At 39.7% G+C, this 17,622-nt stretch overlaps 1 protein-coding gene across 1 annotated transcript; it reads right to left on the reverse strand.

The window, feature by feature from the left end:
* Nucleotides 1–5,396: 5,396 nt before the first annotated feature.
* On the reverse strand, nucleotides 5,397–14,146 carry LOC120434378 (GTPase IMAP family member 4-like). Its single transcript, XM_039602403.1, has 3 exons — nucleotides 14,077–14,146; nucleotides 6,714–7,464; nucleotides 5,397–5,409 (listed from the first exon to the last, which is right to left on the reverse strand). Exons 1-3 carry the CDS (start codon nucleotides 14,090–14,092, stop codon nucleotides 5,397–5,399), a joined length of 780 nt encoding a protein of 259 aa, XP_039458337.1. The 5' UTR covers nucleotides 14,093–14,146.
* Between the last annotated feature and the right edge of the window lie 3,476 nt (nucleotides 14,147–17,622).

The raw sequence follows: 17,622 nt of genomic DNA on the forward strand, positions 1-17,622 counted from the left end.
CGGGCATAAAAGAAACGTACAACTGAATATCATCAGCATAACAGTGACAAGAAATGTCCTCAAAAGAGCCCATTATATGCTGGAGGGGAGAAGATATATTAAAAACAATAAAGGCCCCAAACTGACCCTTGAGGGACACCATAAGTAAGGGAGGTAGAGGATGATCTAAAATCGGAGACTGCCACAGAAAAGGATCGGTGATGGAGATAAGAGGAGAACCACTCTAATGCAGTTGCAGATACACCAACCCAATTTTTCAGCCTTTCAATGAGGATGTGATGGTCAACTGTGTCGAAAGCTGATGTGAGGTCCAACATGAGTAGAACAGAGCATTTTCCTGCATCATTATTCATCAAGATATCACTTGAGACCCTAAGAAGAGCTGTCTCCGTGGAGTGAAATCGACGAAAACCGGACTGAAACTTATCGTAAATGCCATGTTTATCTAGAGCTGCCATAAGTTGCTTAGCCACAACCTTTTCTAGAAGCTTAGCAATTAACGGTAATTTAGAGATAGGTCTATAACTGCTCCAAAGAGAAGGGTCTAGTTGAGGTTTTTTAAAAGTGGGAGAATAGCAGCGTTTTTTTAAAATAAACCGAACTATACCAGATGCCAGTGAAGAGTTGATTAAAGTGAGCACACATGGGCCAATAGACTGGAAGACATTTTTGAATAATGATGCAGGTACAATGTCAAGTGAACAGGAGGATGCTTTTACTGAATTCACTAATTTTACCAACTCAGGTAGTGAAACAGGAGAGAAAGTATCAAAGATAATGGGCCGAGATGGGGTAGAGATTGAGATAACAGGTGCTGAGTGTGTAAAATTCATTCTCACGTTATGAATTTTTGCAAGCAGAAAAGAGAAAAATTTTCAGTCCTCGTTAGAAAAAATAGGGCCCGCAGAGCAGAGCAGGAGTAACAATGTCACTAATGGTGTTGAATAGCACCTTAGGATTGCCTCTGCTCTTTGTAACCAAGTGTGAGAAATGGGCAGCCCTCGCATCTCTGATCGCATTATTAAAAGAAGCTAAAAGGTCCTTAAGAGAGAGGAGGTGAACATTTAGATGAGTTTTCCTCCACCTGCGCTCCGCTTTACGACAATCACGTTTTAGACAACGAATACTGTCATTTAGCCAAGGAGGAGATTTGGAGGCAGAAACACTCCTCGTCTTAACCGGACAAATTTCATCTAAAATAGAAAGGCAATAATTATTAAAAAGACTGGTTGAGAAATCAACACCATTTTGAGGAGATAGCTGTAAGTTAAAAGCATCCACAAATTTCTCCGCTGTGGAGGAGTTTAAGATGCGAGAGCTAACCATCCGTCTAACGGGGACAAAGGCTCATTAAAAGACAAGTTAAAAACAATAACATAGTGATCAGAAATAAAAATGTCCCCAGAGCAAATAAAATCAATATTTAGACCGAAAGAAAAAACAAGGTCCAGTGTGTGACCTTTCCTGTGTGTAGGACCGGACACATGCTGAGTCAAATGAAAAGAATCCATAATGTTCATAAAGTCTCTGGCGAATGGCTCGGAGTCATCATCAACGTGAATGTTCAAGTCCCCAACTATAAGCACCCTAGACAGCTTCATAGTAGCGGATAAGAAGTCACTGAGCTCCGATAAAAATAACCTGTTATATGCAGGTGGATGATACACCACAGCACAGTAGAAAGGATCCTTGTTACCAATTTTAAGCAGCTGCAGCTCAAACGAACGAAAATGTCCAGTTTTCACGAAGCGGCAGGAGAAACGGTCCTGGAAAGCCACGGCAAGCCCACCACCCCGACCAGACAACCGAGGCTGGGTAATAAAAGTATAGCCATCCGGCAGAGTTCAATAAGTGACGAGTAGTCTACATCTCGCTGCCAGGTCTCAGTCAAGAATAAAAATCCAGTTTTTAGATAATATAAAATCATTCAACAAGAATGATTTATTAGACAGAGATCGGCGTTAAAAAGCGCCATATTCAGTGAGCTAGAAGCCTCATTATTTGCAGAGGCTCGAGTTAAGGGACGTAAATACACAGGGTTCGAGCCGTCACGCTCGTAGAATCCACTCACCGAGGGAAGAAAAAGCCAGCCCGCAGAAGAGTCTGGATAAACCCTCCTAAGGTGGCAAGGTCTCAAAGAGCTGGGCCCAGCGTGTCCAAACAAGGCCGTGGAAAACAAGTCCCCTCCATGGAGCTTTTCTGGACACAGGAGACAACGCACGCGCTCGGCGTCCGCTTACCAGCCAAACCACGCCGCCAGTAAAGCCTGAGCTTTACCTGAATGCCTCCTCTTCTCCCTCTCCTTCTCCGTGGTCTAGAGGGACCACTGAAATCGCCTGATGAGGATCCAGCTAATGGAAGAGGGTGGAAAATGCCAGAGGACGACGAGACATCGTGTGGCATCATAGAGGATCGGATGGATAGCAAAGCCAGGCGATCATACACCAGGGCAGCAAATACATCATTAAAACTGAGTGAGAACAGTAGAGCAAAAACAACAACACAACAGTAGTAGAGCGTGACAAACTGCACCCGCAGCGGCAGAGCCAAACACAGGCGCCATCATACCAGAAGTGACAATGTGAGATGTCACTTCCGTGACTTTTCCACTTCTTCCATGTACAAATTGGCCATGATGGGTGAAACTGGGCCCATGGCACACCCATGTTTCTGCCTGTAGAACTGACCCTTGTATGTGAAGTAGGTGGAATGAAGACACAGTTCCAAAGCAAACACACTTGGTCGATGCTGCGACCGGTTGGGGTGAGAGAAGGAAGACAGGAGAGAAGACATGCTGTGGAAGAGAGACAGAGATTAATAACATGTACGATTCAATGCAGAGAGGTCTATTAACACATAGTGAGTGAGAAAGGTGACTGAAAAGGAAAAACTCAATACATCATGGGAATCCCCCGGCAGCCTACGTCTATTGCAGCATAACTAAGGGAGGATTCAGGGTCACCTGGTCCAGCCCTAACTATATGCTGTAGCAAAAAGGAAAGTTTTAAGCCTAATCTTAAAAGTAGAGATAGTGTCTGTCTCACGAATCCAAACTGGAAGCTGGTTCCACAGAAGAGAGGCCTGAAAACTGAAGCTCTGCCTCCCATTCTACTTTTAAATACTCTAGGACCAACAAGTAAGCCTGCAGTGTGAGAGCGAAGTGCTCTAATGGGATGATATGGCACTATAAGGTCGTTAAGATAAGACAGGGCCTGATCATTTAAGACCTTGTATGTGAGGAGCAGGATTTTGAATTCAATTCAAATGTTCTTTCTCTTTATTAGAGTCTGAAAAGATGCTTTCCAATGCTTAAACTTAAGTGGATCTTCACTAAATACAGAAAGCTCTGGAACAGGTAGTCTATTAGCTGACATAAGTTCTGCCAAAACCTTTATAAGCTCACCTGTACTCTTGTAAGTGACGTTTAACTCTCTTCTTGTGAGGGTTGATTAGCATTATTCTTGGACTCTGTTACCTGTAAGTTTGCAGGGTTTAGTGTGACTCTTTCTTGCTTTACTGAAGCATAGTCTTCCTCATAAACCTGTAGTTTTGCCTGTGCTGCTTTGAATCCTTTCAGATTTTCCAATCTTTCAATTTCTCTTCTTAAGTCTTCAACTGACCTTCTCCTTGCAGCACTTTCCTCTTGTTGTCTCTTTATCACAGCTGCTTTCTCTTTTTCTCTTTAACTTGCACTCAGTTTCCTCCTTTTCCTCTAGGAGATGTTGTGACATTGCAGCAGCTTCTTGCTCTGCGGATATGAGTTTGTCTTCTTCAAGCATTTGCATTCTTTCTCTGTACTTCTCTTGTTCCGTCATTATCTGTTGATATCATCTCTGTAAGTGACAATCACAGTGTCTGGAAGCTACTGGTTTTTATGTTTGTAGTCATTTAACTTACATTCATCCAGCTTAGGGAGGAGAAATGTCAGGTTGGTGTAGGCAGGTTAGTGTAGGAGCTAGGTGCATTTGATTTTACTTTGTGGCTGGGTTGCATCTGTGGTGGTCAGTTCAGGCAGGAGTACCTATCCCCTGTTAGGCTTAGTGAGTTACTTTAGGGAACTTTATAACGTTTAGGTTGCAATGAACGCAGGTGGAGCTTCTAGCTTGGGAGCACATCTGTGACTGTGTAGGCTGCCTGTTTGTTGGCTGCTTTTTAGCTTGGCTACAGTTACCACATATGGACACATATGTTTCATAATGCAATAATGAATAAAACTGTTCAACAATCAAGCTTTGGTTCAGGTCATTTCTTGATCCAAACAGCCCAATGTCCCACACTAAGTGTAATGTCACTATCAAACAAACTCCTCCTTTATACAACATTTCTGCAGCTTCTGCTTGGAATCTGCACTTTAAAGACCAACTATTAAAGACTTAATATGTGTTAAAATGTATGAATACTTTCAATTGTAAATTAACATTTGAGTGATAGATTTGTTGGAATGTCAGCGGAATTTGCCAGTAACCTCAACTTCCCAGTGGTATTGTTTTCATCTTAAAATGTGTTACTCTATTCTTCTGGATATTTTCACATTTAAAACTACCTGTTTTTCCTGTTCAGGTTCCCCTTGGAAATTAGGGTGTTAGTCTACACCCAAAGATATGGTTGATGACTAAACAACTGCTTTTCTCTGTCCAGCTGCCACAGAAAAAAGGCAGGGTACACTTAGCAGACTGCCAATTTATCTCAGGGCTAGCAATATATGTCATGTAAAACCCACTGAAATGCTTAAATAATAGTTATTCATAACACCTAACATGGAAAGCTTTCTTTCCAAACCTGAGCTGTTTCAGATGCTTTTTGAAATTCTGAGCTCTCTGATCTCAGGTTAAGGTGTCTTGAAAGCACTCCTGCTTCTTGTCTTCCCCTAATGTTGGCCACCTGTCCAAGAGTACTGAAGATCTGAGGTCACACATCCCGGTGACAACAGCGTGCCCACCCCAGAAAACAGAGGCCCATGATTCAGTCCCGTCCGCTAAAGGTCTTGTGTCCCTTGAGTTAAGTTTTTGTCACTCTCTGTGTCCCCTTTCTTTGGTGTTAATTCCATTTTATTAAGCAGTTGTGTGATTACTGCACATGTGAGAGACACAGGGAAAATGCAGGGCTGTAGAGAGCTGTTGATAATATTTACTAAATGATTTGTAAAACAAAGAGATACAGATTTGGATAGTTTTGTTAGGATGGGGTGAAGTAGAGAGGTGCAAGGCTTTAACTGATGCTTAATTTCTTCCAGATCTTTAAAATCTACAGGTGAGTATGTGGACATTTAGCTTGTGGCAGTAATTTGATCAGAATGTGATGCAGTACTAGATAAATAACCATGAGAAGCTAAGATACTACTATTCAACCTGTAATCTTATATTTTGTATTTTCATTTATTACATTAAACTATAAAGTTAACCAGCGACACTGAGAAAGCAAGAACAACACTCATTTGAATTATGACAGTGACTCAGAAATTTATTTTAAAGGAGACAACTAGGTTACAAAAAGAAGGACCAATACTTACAGTTCTAGAGGTCATGACACAAAGTCCACAAATCTAAGTTTGTTGTCAGGCTGCGAGTCATACATGTGAAGGCAAAAGGCAACGCAAACAGCTCAGTCAAGGGGAAGGTAAAAGTTGGAACAAAGATGGATTCATTCACCAAGAAAGTGAAGAAAAGTAAATCTCACAAACAAAAGAAAAACATCACTGGCAACAAGAGAAGTTACAAAGAGCTCCTACAATCAATTTCTTAACTGCTTATCTATTGGAGCCTATGTGTTTAACCACTGTTATAGAGTGAGACTGTAAATCCTGCTCATGCTGAAAGTCCATCACCAAAAATAATAATATGCTCTCATATCCACACCTACATCAGTCATTTCACATAAAACATAAATGTGTTTGTAAAAATGTTAAACATATACAGATATCTCTAACTATAATATTACCATGACTGAATACTATGAATGTCCCAAAAGCCCACAGTAAGACTCTACTTCAACTAATAAATCACTAAGATAACATAAGAAGGAAATTCAATATGTCCACAGGATCTGCTGTGTGAAAACAGTGAGCTGTAAAAGAAAAGAAAAAGAAAAAAACCTCAAAACTACAGAAAGACGACTCTAAGACAAAGTTTAAAACAATGGTGCGATGATACAGAGCGGCAGTCATGAGTTTCTGTATGAAAAGATCCCGACTGTCATTCAATGCATGAGTCAAAATGTAAAAGTGGTTTTTAACATCTTCCCAAGTTTTTTAACTCCTCCAACCACTGCATGGCCAACATTAAGTATGGTTTCAGCAGGTACTATCAGAAAAAATAATGGATTAAACTCCTCAGCTTCATCTCTGGCTTCATTTTCATATCTGGACTGAATCTTGCGTCTTTCTTTCTTCAGTTCTCTCTCACACTTCTCCTTTAACTTCTTCATCTCCCATTCTCTCTCCTCTCTCTCTCGCTTCCTCTCTGCCTCTCTCTCTTCCATCTCTCTCTTTCTCTCCTCATTCATCACCTCCCTCTCCCTCTTCCTCTCCTCCTCTCTCTCCTTCCTCTCCCTCTCTCTCTCAGCCTGGAGTTGTTCATTGTACTTCTGCATCTCTTTCTCATATCTTTCCTGTATTTCTCTCTCACACTTCTCCTTTAACTTGTTCATTTCCTGTTCTCTCTCTCTCTCTCTCTCTCTCCCTCCTCTCTCTTCCTCTCCTCTCTCTCTCTCTCAGCTGGAGTTGTTCGTTGTATTTCTGCATCTCTTTCTCATATCTTTCCCGTATTTCTCTCTCCATTTTCTCTTTTTCTTTCTGCATTTTTTCTTCTTCTTTCTCTCTCAGGATGCGTTGTTTCTCCTCTTCAATTACCCTCTCAGCCTCTTGGAACATCTCGTTGGTGTAGTGGCTTCCTCCGTTCTTCTGGACTATCTCTCTGATCTTCTGGAGCAGCTCAGTGACCTGAGAGCGCTCCTTCAGTTTATTATTGAAGACGTGGTACTGACCATTACATCTGTCCACGAGTTCCTGCAGGTCTGGGCTTCCTTCTAAGAACTCTTCCATAGTGATGCCTCCAAGTAGGTCTCCATGGGTAAAGAGAACCATGCTGTATTTATCTGCATCAGTGCCATAGATATTTTGAATGTTTTGCACTATGTGTTTTTCCTCTTCAGTGAATCTGCCCAGTCTGACAACCACCAAGAAGATATGGGGTCCTGGAGAAGCATAGGAGATGCACTGGCATATATTTTTCTGAGTTTCCTCTTCATCAACCCTGGTATCAAACAGCCCCGGGGTGTCAATGACAGCAACACGATGTCCATCCACTTTGGCTTTTCCTTTGGAAGTTTCTACAGTCATAGACACGGCACTGAACTTGGATTCAAAGCACCCACGACCTAGAATGGTGTTTCCAGTAGCACTCTTTCCAATTCCAGTCTTCCCCACCAACACAATCCTGACCTCATCATCATTTGTCTTTCCAGAATCTGTGTAGAAAGATCAGAAAGAATACATGGCATGAAATACATTGTACTTATTATACATATACCTGATCATGCACCAGGTTTGGGGTCAGTATTTTAGGTTACAAATGTTCTGGTAGATGGTCAAAAGTTAATTCAACATCTACAGAGATGGGTCACAAGTATCTATTCTGTTGTTGATCCTGTGAAATCATAGTCATCCTCAGCAATGACCCTAACAGTCTGCTATCAGGAAATGCAATTACTTCTTTTTTTCTTTCTTTCTGTTACATATAATCACGAATGACTTGTAAATATCACACTTATGAACTGTGTAACTATAATGTTACAGTGGATAACATATTTAATATCAGGAATCTTAATGGACATTCAAAAGTTATGACCTCTCTTCCACATCTCAGAGCTAAATTCACAAACTGCTGTCTCAGAGACTTGGTTTAAATAAAGAGCAGGTTGACATGGTTAGAAAGGACCTCTATGGACAGTAGTAATGACCACAGGAGAACAGTGAGTCCTTGTCTTTCCTATTGCCCATTATTATTGCTTGTTATTATTGTTAGCTAACAAAAATGTAGGCAGGTTGTGCAAAATGTACACTGTAAAATCTAACTTGTTGTTTCAACTTAAAAATATCAGGTACAGGGCTGCCTTAAAATTTTAAGTTAAGTCAAGAAATAGAGTTTGTTCTTATAACACAACCAATTGTTATCTTAATGAAAAATCACATGTTGTCTAAACTTTCGTCTTAGTTTAGTTGACTGAGATTTGTTAGTCAGTTCAACTCCTTTAATTGTCATTTTTACTTGGGAAAACCCTTTCAGCTAAATTAAAATAATCTATTGTTTAAACTCTTGTCCTAGTTCAGTTGACTTGGGTTTTTTAGTTAATTCAAATACTTTAGTAGTTCTTTTAACTTAGGAATCTATTTTAGCTTAACTAACATAACCTGTTAGCTAAGTTGATTTAAGTTTATTAATTAACTGAGCTCCTTAAGGTAGCTGAGTGAACTTGTAAATCAGTTTCATTTTAATTATCAGAGTTGATTGACTGGATGTAAAGAAAAGTGTGTATTAAACATCTTAAGTTTTTTTTTTTTTTTAAGCTTTCTAACATCCATTTCAGTAAAACTACCTGTTAGGTTTATCTTAGATCTCAGGTTTAAATATCTACATTCCTTTAAATTAATTTTCTGTTGTTTACAGAAAAAAAATAAAAACCCCACAGATTCCATTAAAGTCTATCTGATCATTTCATACAGAAAGTTTGTTTTAAGAACATGACAAGACATTTACTCATGAGCACCCAACATTCACCATTTATTGTGCCATCTTAGTCATCTGAGAAACAGAAAAATCAGTGACGTAGCTCATCAGGCTCACAATCCATCAAAACTCAAAGGCTGCTCCTGTGAAACAATAAATTTGAACTTGGTCTTGAGCCCAGTTTGGGTGAAGATTAAATTCTGACCAATACTCTAGGAGCAGTAGTGATTCTTGTGAAGTAACAACATAAAGTCTGCATTAATGTAATGTATCAACGGGACACTTGCTATTTTAGAAAAGTTATTCTTTACATTTGCAAAATTTTTAAACTTCATTGTGCTCAGTCACACCTGTTAGCATAAAATGTGAACTATTAAAACAGTACAAAACCTTTGATAAGTGACAGTAAAGATCAGTTTATAACAACTAAGACATCAAACTCTTGTATTTGTCTTCGTTTACAATTGCAACAAATTCCACAGAACCAATATATCTCTGAAAATGAGTGCATGCTTCTGAAACATTTGATAATATGAATATTTCAGAAACATCAGTTTGAGTCTGCTCAATTGCAAAACAAAGGAAAAACTACTGACTTGCATGAGATAAGCATCTGCAGAGTCCACCATTATATTGTTGTTCACATAAGTTTCTTAAACCATGAACAAATGAGTAATTGTCTAATCTGGAATGTAAAGTGTAGTCATTTAGTGACATACAAAAGTGAGAATGAGAACTTGCAAGAATAAAAAAACAAACAGTAAAATAAAAACTGTCCTTAACACTAAGGAACATACAATTACAGTTCTGCATGGCTTTCTGCAAGAGTCTGTTTCTTAGACCATGCACTAGAGAGATGCACTGCCTTCCACCAATGTTCATTAGGATGTTCTGAATGACTTCAAAGATGTCCTTAAGTTCCTTTGGATAGTCTATGTTGAGGGCAAAAAGAAGACCCATCAGCATGGAAATGGCACTTGAGACATCCCTCAGATTAGACAGGATTACTGCCGCCTCAAGGACAACCAACACATCGATGATATCTTCTTCTTTCACCATCGCAATGCCAACTTTCATCCTCTTAGAAAACGTGTCTTCAATACCTGTCGGCTAGAAAAGACAAAAAAATAAATAAATAAAATTACACAATTACAATTACACAATATCCCTTGTGCTTAAGAATTCATGTCTTTCCAAAGAAGAGCCATACTGATGCTTTGGATGATGGTGATTGGCTTTGGGTAACACTTATTAGTTGTTAAAGTTTTTTCAGAATGAGATATGCACCCCCATGTTACAAATCCATTTCTTGCTTTGAACAAAGACCATGTTCATAAATAACTGAGCATGTCTTCAATTGCAGAATTCAAACAAAATTTTCAATTTAAATGGTAAATGGCCTGTATTTGTATAGCGCTTTACTAGTCCCCTAAGGACTCCAAAGCGCTTTACACATTCAGTCATTCACACACGGGTGGATGACTGAAACTCAAGAGTTGACAGTTCGTCTTATAATCAGAAGGTTGCCGGTTCGAGCCCCGGCTCCGACAGTTTCAGTCGTTGTGTCCTTGGGCAAGACACTTCACCCGTTGCCTACTGGTGGTGGTCAGAGGGCCCGGTGGTGCCAGTGTCCAGCAGCCTCGCCTCTGTCAGTGCACCCCAGGGTGGCTGTGGCTACAATGTAGCTTGCCATCACCAGTGTGTGAATTTAAATCTACTTATGCTAAATATTGGCTGTGCTCTAAACCAAATCTGGCTGAGAATACATGAAATGTGCAAACTGCAGCTACACTGCAGGATCAGATTATGGCTCCATAGACAATGCTTCTTTAATCAGTTTATTGATTAAAGTTTATTTTTTTCCCTATATTAACAGCATGAAAAAGAGCATATAGACATGGCTGAACAGGTTGCATAATTGGCACTGAATATCAACATCCACCTTTACCCAGCTGCCCAATGACTCTCGGCCAGTAACCTTTAATTGCTTACCCAGTCTACACAGTCTCTTTTCCAGGGTCCACATTTCACCAAAGTATTGCCCCCCACAGCTGTAGCAGCCACTGCAGCCCCTTAAATATCCTAATATCTCTGCCATTACAATATACAATGTGAGAAATCAAACGTAAAGCTGAAGTGAACAGTACAGCAGCGAAATGTCAAAGACCCTGGTGAAGACATGAATAAACACAAGACACTAATAATATCAATGCTAGCTTGCCAGTTAGTTTCTCTGAAACCCAGACCAAATCCAGTGTCAAAGATCTTGTAATAATACATTTGGTGAGGAAAAAGTACACATGTTATCATGTGGCATCTACTGTTTCATAGATGCCACATGTTTCATTTAAAATCCACTGTGGTGCTGTCATTATTAAATTTACTAAAAGAAACAATGCTAACCTTCACAGTCTTGAAAGTGTGTGAGGATCTTCCTTTAGAAAATGAGGTCCTCTGTCCTCTTCCTTTGTGTAGGGCTCTGGTCAAAGAAGTCAAAAAGAAAACAAAAACACTTTTTAAACAGTGTTTATGAAGCATGTAGACAGCTCCAAATTCACAGCTTTTTGATGCATAATTCCATCAATATATGATTATCATTGGAAATTTTGAATCAGGCTTATTAGGACATTCAAGTAGAATATGATATCCAACCTACCACCAATATACACAGATTCTGTAAAAGTTACCACACTAAATGTCCAGTTGTGAAATATGATGACAGACTTTACTTATCAGCTTTCTTTCAATGAGTTCATCAGTTGAACTGGATAACCTAAAACTTAAACAAAGGATTAGATTTTGCAGTTGAACACTTACATCATCACCGAAGCATCTTATGAGCCTAGTTAGCCCTCCTATGCCGCTCTTGAGTTTGTACAGCTCCACGAACCTCTCCATAATGGTCAAGCACAGCAAAAGGAACCCTTTCAGGTCAACAGATGTAAGACGGGCAAATTCTGCTTCAACCTGAGCAATAGAAGAAGAGGGTGGAGAGTACAGGCAGAATAAAAAAAAGATTCTTTGAGACCCAAATTTAAGCAAACGGTCATCTGAGGCCCATTAGAGAAAACACAAACACACAAAAGCAAACAAACAAAAGATGCACTTTACCTGCCGTTCAGCAAACAAGGAAGTTCAGAGAACAATAAGCTCTGTCTCGAAATCTTTTAAAGTAGAATGATTGTGAAAATGACTTATGTGATGTAAAACTTTAGTAAATGTGCGATTAAAAGAACACTGAGTAAAAGGACAAGTAAGAGTTTCCTTATTCCTCAGATGTTTACCTTGATGAGCAATACTGTTTTAGTCCAACTGCCTCATTAAAGTTACACAACAGGCTTTTTACATTAAAGCCAGCAAGTCCATTACATACTCCCTTTTAGATCTGAAATACTGTGCACATTCTGTGTATATGTAGTGGACAGCAATTTACCCAAAAGAGTGCAAAGTTTGCAAGTCCACCTCATTTAAATGACAAAGACAGATGTGATCATCTAGACCTGTGAAAATAAATTAATGACAAACTTGCAGTTATGGATGTTATTACAACCACAAGAACCTAAACAGTCTGCTCCATTGCTTTTGTTAATGAATCATTTGTTGGTAACACATCTGAATATTTAGTTTATGCCACCTGCATGTGATCATCAATAGTGCCATATTACTTCTTAAGAAGTACCCTGACACTACAATCTTTATACCATTTGTTCTACAGAGCTGTTAAGTTACCATATAATCTGTGGTGTTTCCAGTATGACAAAATGCACAAATTGTAACTTACCATTTGACTCCACTGACAAAAATAAATCCCCAGCATCAAGTTTGGCTTAACAGACCTAAAATAAGTAAAATAAAAATATATGTTATAATTATATTGTTTTCGCCATTTATTCATGTTGCTAATTTTCTGACATATAAACAATATTAGTTTTGTTACAATACAGAGAATGCAGTTTAATTAAAAGGTAAATTATGCAAAAAAAAAAAAAACTTCTGCAGTATACCATGCCAAAAATCAGTGTCTCTGATGCCAATTATTTTATCACTACAGCTCTTTTAGTATGGAAACTCACACAATCTAGTCATACTGATCACAAGAGTTCAAAAATAAGTCAAAATAGTGAGCTGTTGTTAAGCATAAAGCATTTCAGGGTAACAAATAACTGCACAATAGAATTAAAGCAAAAAATAAACACACTGGGGGACTATCTGATAAAAACTAATATAATGCTGGTTTGTAGACCATATTTTGTCTCAGTCCTCAGTGCACTCTTGCAGCTTAGCATGCAGCAGTTAATAACAACTTAAGTGATTACATAGGGGTAAACAGATGACAACAAGCATCCGAGTCCTGCCAAAAAGTTCTTTTTGAACCCAGTCAGTTATTGGAAATATTGCCAAAATGATCTTCCACCAAAATACAACAGCCTGTGAACTTGAAAGAAATTTACAAGTACAGAGACAATATGAAATAAGCTTTATTAATTAGCAGAGTTAGCTTGCTAATATCGCAACAGTGGTTGAGTGCACAACCTTAAAGCTAGCGGCACAATACTTGTGATTTGGTCAGTGCCACATTAAACCCATAAAAAGGCCATATGTCAGTTTATTAGGTCAAGTTTGGTCATGACACACAAGCTGGACCTTGTCAGCTAAAGTTACATTAGCTAAAGCAAACATTTCGGTAAAAGAGAAAAACACACATCATGCCATAAATTCAAAGCATGTTCCAACTTTTGTAGCTGTCTTTCCTTATAGTTATAACCAATGTTACTCACCTTGAAAGTATATTCCAAAGAAGACGATTAGAAAACGTCCAAGTAAAGTGAGCATGTCGTTAACCGCCAATTCCCCATGATGCACCTCGGTAGCAGTCACGTGAGGCAGTTTTGAATCCTGCTGTGCTCAACTTACCCACATTGTCAAGTTCACATAAGTTGCTGATTTAGCTGGACATGAGTTTTCAAGTTAGCTTTTTTTGGTGTAATTGGGACGTTTTTAACTTATAATTCTATGTTATAACAACAACTTCAGTTATCTATCGTCAAACTGATATAGAATAATATGTTGAAATAACAAACATCTAGAATTACATTTTACAGTGTAGTTTTTATCTTTTGTTCATTTTTGTATAATGGGGTAGGTCTTGAAAACCATTAAGCTTCTACCTACTCTCTTTCAGACTTAAAACATTTATTTAAACCATCACAGGTCTGTGTATGTATAAAACTAACCTCATTGATCTTGTTTTTATTTTTATAATCTATCGACCTACCTGCCAACCAACCATGATTTTAAATCAGCCATAATCACTGTTGTAACACTAGAAAACATGACTAACATGATGACTTACCGAACTTGCCAGCCATGCTTGGGTTGTAATCACTTCTGTCGATGTTCAGTCCAAACAGTGTTGTATCCAACTGAAGTGGAGTAAGAAGTGAAAGGCAAAGACTGTGCTGCAGCTTCTTCAACAGGCAGCATGAGTCAAGCCACACCTACAAATGACTGTGCTGAACACAGAGTGAAATTGAAATTATAGTTTCGGCCTGTTATTTCCGTTACAAGGGGGATTTTCTAAAACCGGACATGGACTCGAATGTATTCAGAAATCAGCATCTGTCTGCATTGACTACTATGTGAATAAATCTTTTTTTTGTTCTTGAATACTGTTCATTAAAAGTAATTTTAATTTTTCATTAAAAATATTTTGAGATTATAAGATAACATTTTGCAAGAATTGATGTAAATTTATGATTCCAGATCTCACACATTATAAACAGAACTGAAAATAATCAGTTTATTAATCAAAAGTAATCAAAGATTCACAGCTTGAGGACATGTAAATGTGAACAGATTTCAACATATCCTGTTCAGGGCTCGCATAATTTCAAAATCCCTGGTAGCCCTTCGGGCAGGCACTCTTCAGTGTTTGGTAGCCCAAAATAAATTTAAGTAGCCAGAATAAAAAAGAGAGCAATTTTTTGATGTTTTGTTTCCTTTTTTGTTTCCTTTACAATATTATATAATATTGTAACGGAAACAAAACATTAATCAAAAAATTGTTAAAACACAAATTACAACAACTGTATAAAAATTACAATCATCAACTCAAATACTTGGTTCTAATTGAATAGAAATTTCTATGAACTTGCAAGAACTGTATAGAACATGGATACCACTGAAGTCAAGGGTAAGAGGTAAGTGGAACCATGATGTAGGCCATTTGCTTTTTGAAGTTTGCAAAGACTGCTAAATTTTGCCAATGGTAGCTCACTCTTTGCAACATAGTACGCTGTTCTAAACAAATTTTTCAGGACTTCTTGTGCTTGGTTTATTTTTAGAATGTTTTTTGCGATTGGTGTTTGTTCTGGGAAAGAAATTGCAGACTGAACAATAATGCATTTCTCGCAGTTCTCATAGGTTGATGGGGTCTTTCCTAAAATTACAGTCTTTCCTAAAATTACTGGTCCCAGTAACAAAGGCGCTTGTCGACTCAGAAATCGAGGGAAACTCACGACACACCTGGCAGGACATTATGTTATTTAGCTCCTCATATTCCAGCCTAGGGCTGCTGGAAAAATGATAATCACGATTATTTTCACTGAAATTGAGATCCCGATTATTTGACGGTATTTATTTAACAATAACAATGTATTGAATAATGGCTTTAAAGATTGTCAAAAAATAATATAAAATAGTGTGCAAATACTGATTACAGTGCAAATGTTTGCAATATAAAAAATAAATGAAAAATGTAAACATCTATGTTTAGTGAACTTCAAAATACTGCACAATATTTGATCCACGTCTGACTCCACGAACCCATAATGTTTCCACACCACTGAAGTCGTTTTACCTCTCTTTTCAGCCAACGGCATTCTTTCTTCAGCAGCCATTATCCTCTCCTCTCCAAATAACTTCTGCTTAGCTTTCCGAGCTTTCCCAGCTTCCCTCGGGTCCTCTTAATTGTTGTGACTCGTGTTCAAAACGCAGAGAGGTGCGCTCGATTTGCCACACGGAGCAGCGCGAGAGTAAAGCACGAGGGAGGTGCTAATAATCGGCTCAGTCATTTTTAATGATCGTTGAAAGCCCAGATCGTAATCTAGATTAAAATTCGATTAATTGAGCAGCCCTATTCCAGCCACAGAAATTCTTTTGTCCATGAAACCGAAAAAGCTGCGCTTTCTTTTTGCCTTATAGTCTGATTTGTCATAACTTTTCCGTTTTGTGGTTAGGGAAAAAAACAGTTTGTCAGATCGTCTGTCAAACAGTGATTTCCTCCAGTATTTGTGTTTGTTTGGTTTTCCCGGGAAACAAAATAAATAATAAATATATAAGTATATTAAATATATATATATATATATATATAAAAAAAACACCCAGCACGCCCCTGCGGGCGGTTTATCCTTCAAGCTCGGGTCCTCTACCAGAGGCCTGGGAGCTTGAGGGTCCTGCGCAGTATCTTAGCTGTTCCCAGGACTGCGCTCTTCTGGACAGAGATCTCCGATGTTGTTCCCGGGATCTGCTGGAGCCACTCGCCTAGCTTGGGAGTCACTGCACCTAGTGCTCCGATTACCACGGGGACCACCGTTACCTTCACCCTCCACATCCTCTCGAGCTCTTCTCTGAGCCCTTGGTATTTCTCCAGCTTCTCGTGTCCCTTCTTCCTGATATTGCAGTCATTGGGAACCGCTACATCGATCACTACGGCCGTCTTCTTCTGTTTGTCTACCACCACTATGTCCGGTTGGTTAGCCACCACCATTTTGTCCGTCTGTATCTGGAAGTCCCACAGGATCTTAGCTCGGTCATTCTCCATCACCCTGGGGCATCTCCCATTTTGACCTCGGGACTTCCAGGTTATACTCGGCACAGATGTTCCTGTACACTATGCCGGCCACTTGGTTATGGCGTTCCATGTATGCCTTGCCTGCTAGCATCTTGCACCCTGCTGTTATGTGCTGGATTGTCTCAGGGGCATCTTTACACAGCCTGCACCTGGGGTCTTGCCTGGTGTGATAGACCCCAGCCTCTATGGATGTTGTGCTTAGAGCTTGTTCTTGTGCTGCCATGATTAGTGCCTCAGTGCTGTCTTTGAGTCCAGCTTTGTCCAGCCACTGGTAGGATTTCTGGATATCAGCCACCTCCTCTATCTGCCGGTGGTACATACCGTGCAGGGGCCTGTCCTTCCATGATGGTTCCTCGTCTCCCTCCTCTTTCTTGGGTTTCTGCTGCCTGAGGTATTCACTGAGCATTCGGTCAGTTGGGGCCATCTTCCCAATGTATTCTTGGATGTTCGCTGTCTCATCCTGGACTGTGGTGCTGACACTCACCAGTCCCCGGCCCCCTTCCTTCCGCTTAGCGTACAGCCTCAGGGTGCTGGACTTGGGGTGAAACCCTCCACGCATGGTAAGGAGCTTTCTCGTCTTTATGTCAGTGGCTTCTATCTCCTCCTTTGGCCAGCCTATTATCCCAGCAGGGTACCTGGTCACGGGCAGGGCGTAGGTGTTGATGGCCCGGATCTTGTTCTTACCGTTCAGCTGACTCCTCAGGACTTGCCTGACCCTCTGCAGGTACTTGGTGGTTGCAGCTTTCCTAGCAACCTTTTGATTGGTTCCCATTCGCCTGCGGGATCCCCAGGTACTTGTAACTGTCCTCTATGTCTGCAATGTTGCCTTCTGGTAGTTCAATCCCCTCAGTTCTGACTACCTTCCCTCTCTTTGTTATCATCCGACTACACTTCTCCAGTCCGAACGACAGTCCAATGTCATTGCTGTATAGCCTGGTAGTGTGGATCAGTGAATCGATGTGTCGTTCACTCTTGGCATACAGCTTGTTGTCATCCATGTACAGGAGGTGGCTGACAACTGCTCCGTTCCGTAGTCGGTATCCGTAG

Source organism: Oreochromis aureus, linkage group 18, assembly GCF_013358895.1.
Source record: "Oreochromis aureus strain Israel breed Guangdong linkage group 18, ZZ_aureus, whole genome shotgun sequence".
In the NCBI taxonomy this organism is placed as follows: Eukaryota; Metazoa; Chordata; class Actinopteri; order Cichliformes; family Cichlidae; genus Oreochromis; species Oreochromis aureus.